This window comes from Cynara cardunculus, assembly GCF_001531365.2.
Source record: "Cynara cardunculus var. scolymus isolate 2C chromosome LG 17, CcrdV1, whole genome shotgun sequence".
NCBI classification, from domain to species: domain Eukaryota; kingdom Viridiplantae; phylum Streptophyta; class Magnoliopsida; order Asterales; family Asteraceae; genus Cynara; species Cynara cardunculus.
Window position 1 is genome coordinate 7,559,458 of NC_037544.1, and position 9,309 is coordinate 7,568,766.

A 9,309-nucleotide genomic window follows, 5' to 3' on the forward strand; every position below is an offset into this window, starting at 1 on the left:
CAAATGCATTATAATATAGTATAGATATATATATATATATATATATATATCAAGTTTTTAACGAAGTTGGTAAAAGATCAATTACTCCAGAAGGCAGTAAATCCTCAAATTATAAGAACAAGAATCTTAGTTTGGTACACCAAGACCACACGAAACAGTTCGAAAAATCCATTACAATTCACCATTTTTACAGTCAAATTAAAGCAATTTAGGCCATAACATGCGAAAAACTTTCGAAATTAAACCGTGATCGATAAACAAAGAAATATATATTACCAAAAAAGAAAACGGAAAAAGTTGCAGGTGATCAGGTGGACTCATCTAGGTCGAGAAACCAACGCTTATCACTAGTAATGTGCTCGCTGCAACCCGAATCTAGAAACCACATTGATTGTGTGGGTTCTTTAAAATCTGTTTGAGACATCAATAACATTTCTTCCTCCAAATTTATTTCGGCATAATGAGCTCCTCGAAATAAATCGACAGGTTCCTTGTTTCAAGAAACTTTGTTGATTTTTGGCCTAACTCGAAATGTACGATCCTTGCTAGGGACAAATCCAACCACTGTTCTGAAACCAAGGAGTACACTGTGGCATCGGAGGTATGGAGATTCATTGAAAGATGGTCGGTTTTTTCCTAAGGAGAGGTTCGTGATTTCGACGATCAACGGATTCAACTTAACTAGCGAGGATAGCCAAGTCATGAAAGCTTTGGAAGTAGTTTTTCTCATCAACTGCTACATTCTGAGATGTTCTCGAAACAGTATAACATGTAGATATCAGATTGTAGAGAAATCGTTTATTTGGATTTTGGCTAGGTGTAAAGGGAGTGTTAAAAACCCTATAACATGGAGATATCATTCAATCGATTGAATCAGGAATCCGTAATGTAATTGTTTCTCGTTTGCTAGTTTCTTACTAGCCCGTAACAAAGTTCTCATTGCTGTTTAATAAAAACCCTAAGGCTAGGATTCATCATTAACTTTCTTTTTTACGAAAAATATATAGGGAAATCTTTAATTAATATCGAACCCACTAGTTTGAAAACTAACCCATTATTAAGTATTAACTACCCAAATCAAAATTTGCCTTTATAAGCCATAGAATTAACTTTATTCTAACCAAATATTCTTTATAAGGAAATTTAGCTTAAAAGTTTCATAGATTTAATGAGATGTAAGTGTAATATGCACTATTTCTAGCAAATAAAGATTAGTATTAAAATTAACAATTAATTATAGTTAATGATAACATGATCATGGTAATTATATGCCAGTATAAATAGGAGCATAAGCTAGTGTAATTATCCAACAGATCCCATTATTCATCCAAATTGGCCTTTAATCTTGAAAACCCTACTATAATGTTCGTTTTTCTAACTCTAGTTTCATCTCTTTTCATAAGCCATTCTTCGTGTTTAAGCCCTAAACTCCTTGCTAATACTAATGGCGGAGATGGGTTTTTGCCTGCTTTAGGAACATGGTATGGTGATCCAAGAGGCGCTGGAAGTGGTGATTACATATACATCTCAGTAGTAGTGATTATATATATGATTATTAATTACTCAAGGGATCTTTTAATTATTTTCTCGTGATATATATTCCTAATTTTCTTTGATTGATTATGTACAGGAGGAGCTTGTGGTTGGGCTGATGATGTGAAGTCACCTCCATTCTCAGCCATGATAGCAGCTGGAAATGCTAAGATTTATTTGCATGGTAAAGGATGTGGCGATTGTTATCAGGTGTTTAAACTAATTCATTGTAATTAAAAAACAAATTAATTATGTTGTATATATGTAATTAATGGTTTTAATTAAATCATTGATGAGTTGTTTTTTTTTAGATTAAATGTAATCGAAGGCCATATTGTTCTGGAAATCCTATTACTGTGACGATAACCGACGAGTGCCCAGGTGCATGTAACGATGTCCCATTCCATTTTGACCTAAGCGGAACTGCTTTTGGTGCAATGTCAAGTCCAGGACAAGCTGATAATCTTCGTAATCTTGGCCAAGTTGATATTCAATATCGAAGGTTAGTATATAATGTAGTTCGATGGAGAAACAACTACAACGAAATTGTGTTTATAAGATCCTAGGTATTCTAATAGGATACTTACCTGCAAGATTCAACACTATCACCTACTTAACGGGTAATATTTTCGTCCCCCAAAAATTGTATGCAACAATTTACCCAGTAAGCACTGACTATGGTAAGAGTCGTCCCTCTCACATATTGGGTAAGATTCTCAATCCTTGCCATATTCATCCGATAAAGTAGTATGACTTGGTAAACACTTACCTAGATAAGCATTTGTTAAACGATCTTTTAATAAGACTTTAAGTTTATAGAACCAATATGCGTCTTAACACAGCTTAACTCAATTCTTAATCCTATAAATTTATAGTTTGGCAAGTTTAGGACGACCATGTATGGTTGGACATTCTAAAAAACTTGATCGTCATCTATTATATACAATGCCCTTCTAATACTTTTTGAAAAACCCGTCTTGTATATTATTATTATTATTTTCTCAATGCCATTGATATTAAAGATTTGAACTCCTAAAGTGTTGTTAATGAGGAAAATAAACATGCATGTTCAGGGTTCCATGCAACTATGGTAACACAAAGATCGCATTCAAGATAGATGCAAAGACAAACCCTAACTGGTTCGCGACTGCAATAGAATTTGTAGATGGAGTTGGTGAAGTTCAGGTTGTGAAGATAGCACAAGCTGGTTCAAAAACCTTTGTTCCAATGTATAATAGTTGGGGTGCGGTTTGGGCAGCTAACATCAACCCACCTTTCCGTGGTCCATACTCATTCTTGCTCACGTCTCCAAAGAATAAAACGATTGTGGCTTACGAAGTGGTTCCATCAAATTTTGTCCCCGGACAAACTTACTACTCGCATGTAAATTTTAATTGATTAACCAACCATGTTCCTAATCAATTTGTATCTTTATAGTAGTCTTCCAAAATATTGAAACCCTAAATTTGGAATACATGAATTAAGATTTTAATAATGGATGGAGTACTTTTTTTTTGGAGAGATTTCGAAAATTACGATCGAAGGATCAAATTATTTGTCGTTTGCCACTAACACATTCAGGGTTAATTTATTGAAAAAGTTCAATTGTTAATTAGATTGAAATTTATCGCATCTAGGTTAATGAGATAGTATTTATACATGAATTCAAATAAATCATATATAAAGACAACATATATTTAAATCCATGTCAACAATATTTTGAAAGAAACTGGTATAGCATTGTGGTTATCTCAATGGTTAGAAGTTGTCAAATCGGTATTCCGTAGGAAGAAATATTTGGAATTGTTGTTATCTCAATGGTCACGGGGAAGCAATAACATCTCTATTCAAGATGGAAGAGTAAAAAGTAAAATCTTTAACGGTTTTTTTCTGTAACAACTCCCTTATAAATCACCATTCCAACCCAATGCTTAATAACATAATGAACATGTATATAACATAATACAGGTTCCAATACATACAATAAATCAGTCAAAACTATACTTATAAGCAATGAGTCTAAACTTAAACAAAAGCTGATCTAACAAGATAAACATATTTTAACTACCGAATCCAGTTAACTAACACTTTGGGCGATGAACGCCCAATCCGATTAACATAACCCTCATCGGACAACATATTGGGTGATGAGTGTCCAATCCGGTTAACACTTTGAGTGATGAACGCCCTCACCGGACAACACTTTGGGTGATGAACGCCCTCACGGGACAACACTTTGGGCGATGACCACCCAATCCGGACAAGGCTTTGGGCGATGACCCAGCCCTATCGGATGAAGTGTTAGGCGATAACAAGCTATATCACACTTAGAGTTTTTTTTTACCACAACACTTAAACACATTAATTTGAATCCAATACCGTACATACTTTCATGCATCAAAGCAATTTATGTAAAACCTTAAAACACATAATTTACCAAAATTTTGTAAAAACTCACCTTTGTCTGAAACCTCAAAAAATGATTCTCCCTACTTTCCTTTGATAAACAAGTTGCTAAAGCTCTTCTCAAAGAAATCCGAAACCTTTCTCAGTCTCCTAACACTTACTATATATAGTAATAAGAGGTGAGGCGGTTCATGGCCATGCACTAGCCTCTCCCCCCCATGAGACAATACATCACAATAAAATCTTATTGGACCAAAACTTTGATTACCACATGGAGGAGAAAGAAATTTTACTAATGATCATTTAGCTTCCAACATACGTCAAATTTTTACCCCTGAACTTTCGTTGCTATAATATCTTCAAAATCTGACCAACTACAATATAAAGACAATCATTTCAACATCCTCTCCTTAGAAGAATTTTGTCCTGAAATTTCACTAAGTACACAAATGAGGATATTTTCTCTCATCTCAGACTCGGGTTCCCAAGTGGCTTTTGGTCCTTTGTGATAACGCCACTGCACCTTCACTAATCTGATCTATTTATTTCTCAGCGTTTGAACTTTGAAATATGAAATGGCTTCAGGGGTCTCTTTAAAACACAACTTTTCATCAATTCTGATTTCTGGTAGTGGCACTACCTTAGGATTTGCTAGACAGTTCTGTAGATTGGACACATGAAAAGTTACCACTTAACTCCATAGGAAGCTCTAGTTTGTATGCCACTTCTCCAATCCGTTCAAGGAGGGAATGGTCCAACATACCTTGGACTTAACTTACCTTTATTCCCAAAACGAACAACTCCTTTCCAGGGTGATACTTTCAACATCACCCTATCATAAATTTGAAACTCAATCGGCTTACGACGTTTATTAGCATGACTTTTCTGCTGATCCTGGGCTACTCTCATTCGTTCATGAATTTGATTAATCTTATCCGCTGTCAGCTAAACTATTTCAGGTCTAGCCAATTGTTTTTTGCCCACTTCGTTCCAACACAATGGTGTCAACGGTTTTGTCTGTACAATACTTCAAAAAGGTGCCACCTGAATACTCGAATGATAACTGTTGTTGTAGACGAACTCAATCAAAGGTAAATGACTATCACACGATCCTTCATAATCTATTAGACACACCTGCAATATATCTTCAAGCGTCTGGATCATTCGTTCACTTTGCCCATTAGTCTGTGGATGGTAAGCGATACTCAATTTTATCTGTGAATCCATTTCTCTTTGGATACTCTTCCAAAACATAGATGTGAATCGACTGTCTCGATCAAAAATAATTGATAATGGAACACCGTGACGTGTTACCACTTCATTAATATACAATTTCGCTAGTCGATCCATGGAGTACGATTCTTTCATTGGCAAGAAATGAGCAGATATGGATAAGCGATCCACGACAACTCATATAGCATCAAAGCCTTTCGGTGTTCTAGGTAGCTTAGTTATGAAATCAATAGTAATGTGATCCCATTTTCAAACTGGAATTTCTAATGACTGCAACTTACGGTAAGGGCGTTGATGCTCCATCTTTACTTGCAAGCAAGTCATAGACTGCTCAACATGTCTTGCTACATCATTCTTCATTCCCGTCCACCAGTAGAATTGTTTCATATCTCTATACATTTTATTCTTACCCAGGTGAATAGAAAAACGAGATTTGTGAGCTTCACTCAGTATTCTTTCTATGAGATTACCATAACATGGCACCCAGACTCTACTCCGAAAACATAACAATTCTCGACTGTCTTTTATTAATTCCATTAATAGACCACCAAGTCGTTCTTGCCTGATCTTATTTTCTTTCACCACTTCACTTTGGAAACTTTGCAGTTTCTTGTGGATGTTCGACAATAATTTCGTTCGTAAGGCTATAGCTTTAATCGTACAGGTCTTTCTTTACGGCTCAATGTGTCAGCTACCACATTAGCTTTACATGGATGATACAAGATTTCACAATCGTAATCACTAACTAGTTCCAACTATCTCCTTTAATGCATATTCAAATCCTGCTGATGGAACAAATGCTGCAAACTTTTATGATCGATAAAAACTTGGCACTTAGTTCCATATAAATAATGTCTTCAAATCTTCAAAGCAAATACTACAGCCGCCAATTCCATATCATGAGTAGGATATTGTTTTTCATGTTCTATCAACTGTCTTGAGGCATAAGCTATAACCTTTCCACGTTGTATTAACACGCAACCCAAACCCAGTTTCAAAGCATAACTATAAACCACAAAATCTTCCATGCCATCAGGTAAAGATAGAATTGGCGCAATGCACAACTTATCTTTTGACATTCGGACTGCTTCGTCTTGCACCTCCTTCCATTTAAACTTCACATTATTTTTCGTCAGTCCGGTCAATGGTGTCGTGATATGAGAAAAATCTTGTATAAACTTTCGGTAATAAGCTGCCAATCTAAGAGAACTCCGGATTTCTGTTGGCGTTCGTGGTGATTCCCACTTCTCAATGACTTCACTTTTGAGTGTATCTACTTTAATGCCCGCATCTGAAATGACATGGCCCAGAAATTGGACTTCTTGTAGCAAGAATTCACATTTCAACATTTTTGCATACGACTTCTCTTGTTTCAACAGTTCTAGAATCAGACACAGATGATTCGCATGCTCTTCTTACGATCGAGAACATATATTAATATATCATCGATAAAAACGATAATGAATGTATTGAGATATGGATGACCCACACTATTTATCAAGTCCATGAATGCCGCTGGTGAGTTTGTAAGTCCAAATGGCATTACCATGAACTCATAGTGACCATAACACGTACAGAATGATGCTTTGACACATTTTCTTCTCGTATCTTTAGCCGATGATAACCGGATCGTAAGTCTATCTTTGAGAAGTAACTAGCTCCAATCAATTGATCAAACAAATCATCAATTCTTGGGAGCGGATACTTGTTCTTGATAGTCAACTTATTCAACTCACGGTAATCAATACACTTTCTTATTGATCCGTCTTTCTTTTTTACAAAAAATATCAGTGCACCCCAAGGAGATGTACTCGGTCGAATGAAGCCTTTGTCTAGCAATTCTTTTCAACTGTGACATTAACTCCTTTAAGACGGAGCTAGTCTATATGGCGCACGAGCAACTGGCGCTGTTCCTGGTATCAATTCGATCTGAAATTCTATTGATCGATCAAGAGGTAATTTGGTCAAGTCTTCTGGGAATACTTCCAGAAATTCATTTACCACTGGAATATTCTCCATTTTTCTCTTTTCTTTTTTCACATCAATCACATAAGCGAGAAAGCTGCCACACCCTTTCTGTACCTACCTTCGAGCCTTTAAGATGGAAATAAGGTTGGAACAATGATCTCGTCAATCGCCATAAATTATAATCGGTCCCTTTCCCGGTAAATCTATATGAACCATTTTCTTATTACAGATTATGTTGGCTTGGTTTTTAACCAACCAATCCATACCTACTATCAAATCAAATTCCTGTAACGGCATAGAGAATAATTGAATAGGTACTTCACACCCCTCTACTTCTAATAAACAATCATCAAAAACTTCCTTAACCGAAATTTCACTGCCATTTGCAGTTTTTACCATCAAAACATCATCTAACACATTAGACTTTAAACATGCACATCCAACAAATGAAGGCGACACAATAGAACGATTTGCACCGAAATCAAATAAGACTTTTCCACATACTAAATTAACAAAGAATGTACCTGTCACCACTTTTGGGTTTTCTTCAGCTTCTCCTCTCGCCATTTGAAAGGCTAGTTCCCTCATCATTTTTTCGTCACGCCTTACCTATCCATGACCACTAGGAATATGTCGATTAATCATTGGCCCCTGACTGGGTGGATTGTTCCTAGAATACCCAGATCCCTGTCCTTTCGCTCGTGGACAATTATAATGAATATGGAGAGGAGAATTACACATAAAACATCGTATTACTGGTCTACAATCTTTGGCCAGATGACCGAATTCCTGACATTTGTAACACCTTCGTGGGTCAGTGCTACGTTCCCTTTGATAAACTTTATGGCACTAGTTACACGGTCTATCAGTAAACCTCTGTGTCAGATGATTTTGGAATCCAACAAACCTAGGTCTACGGAAATCAGTTACTATCGCCTCCCCTTTTCTCTTTTCTCCATTCCTTTCTTGTGGTTGTCGATTGTTATCCTGTTCCAGAATTTCTGCAGCATCAACGGCTGATTGAAATATAACCGGATTTCTAGAAATCACATATTTTCTAAGGTTGGGTTCCAAGCTCCAGATATACTTTCTTACTTTGCTACTTTCAGTTTTTACATACGCCTCTACAAAACGAGACTGCACCATGAATATTTCTGTATACCGATGAACCATCAGGCTGCCCTGTTCTAATCGAAGAAAATCGTCCTCTAAATTTCGTATTACAGCTTTCAGACAATATTGCACTTTAAATTTTTCAACAAAATCCTCCCAAGACATTGTGTCTAGAATATTCGGATCCGAGCTCATCATGATTTCCCACCAATATCATGCACTCAACCACAATCTTGACACCGCAAACATCACTTTGTCTTCTTTCGCACTTTTATTGGTTATTAAACTTAACTCTGTTTATTTGAACCAACACATGACCTTAACAGGATCACATTCACCAAAAAACGTAGGAGGTTTGCAGGCCATAAACATCTTAATATCACCCCCTTTTTGTACAGCTGATGAGGTAGGTGGTACAGATGTGGTTGTCACCAGTGTACTTGCCCCAACTTCTTCATTAAAATTTGGATTCGCCATCCTTTATGGATTATAATGAGTAGATTGCCCCAACAGAGATACCATATTACTTTGAAATTTTCCCAATTATGCTTCTAACATTTCCTGAGTAATAAACTCAGGGTTGGGATCACGACCTTTGCCCCTTGATCTGCCCCGACCTCGCCCTGACATTGAGCTATCTTGTATGGACATTTTCTGTTCAACATGAATTTTCTAGTTGTATACCTCTTCTTCTACCTCGGCCCCGACCTCGTCTCCTTGTTTATACTACTGCAGTAGCTTCTGGATTTACTCCAGTATTCAAAATCCCTTATTTCCGGCCCCTTCCGTGACCCGCAGATGTTCCCTCAAAGATTAGGATTCTCCCCCTCAGGATTTATAGACACATTCCTAACAAAACGTACAAGATGATCTACCATCTTATCTAACACTCTTAAATGCAACAATAAACACGTATACAATTAATCACATACCTAAATATAAAAAGATGTTCAAGTTAAAAGAAGCAACTGTAAACTTATGATTACATTAGCCTTATGTAGTAACATCCCCCGTCCACGTGGTCCGGAATGGGCGGTGTCACTAATGGGACTTAAT

General features: G+C 36.6%; 1 protein-coding gene across 1 annotated transcript; it reads left to right on the forward strand.

Moving 5' to 3' along the window:
* The first annotated feature begins 1,362 nt into the window (after nt 1–1,362).
* On the forward strand, nt 1,363–2,931 carry LOC112499820 (expansin-B15-like). The gene is made up of 4 exons (XM_025103098.1): nt 1,363–1,510; nt 1,631–1,743; nt 1,845–2,035; nt 2,607–2,931. The coding sequence occupies exons 1-4, from the start codon at nt 1,363–1,365 to the stop codon at nt 2,929–2,931; spliced, it is 777 nt and encodes a 258-aa protein (XP_024958866.1).
* The last annotated feature ends 6,378 nt before the right edge of the window (nt 2,932–9,309 follow it).

What these genes read in the sequence shown, in the direction of transcription:
- LOC112499820 (XM_025103098.1), top strand. Translation starts at nt 1,363, where the DNA reads ATGTTCGTTTTTCTAACTCTAGTTTCATCTCTTTTCATAAGCCATTCT. An exon ending in TCCAAGAGGCGCTGGAAGTG is followed by an intron (nt 1,511 to 1,630) that starts GTGATTACATAT and finishes GATTATGTACAG; the next exon opens with GAGGAGCTTGTGGTTGGGCT. An exon ending in GTTGATATTCAATATCGAAG is followed by an intron (nt 2,036 to 2,606) that starts GTTAGTATATAA and finishes ATGCATGTTCAG; the next exon opens with GGTTCCATGCAACTATGGTA.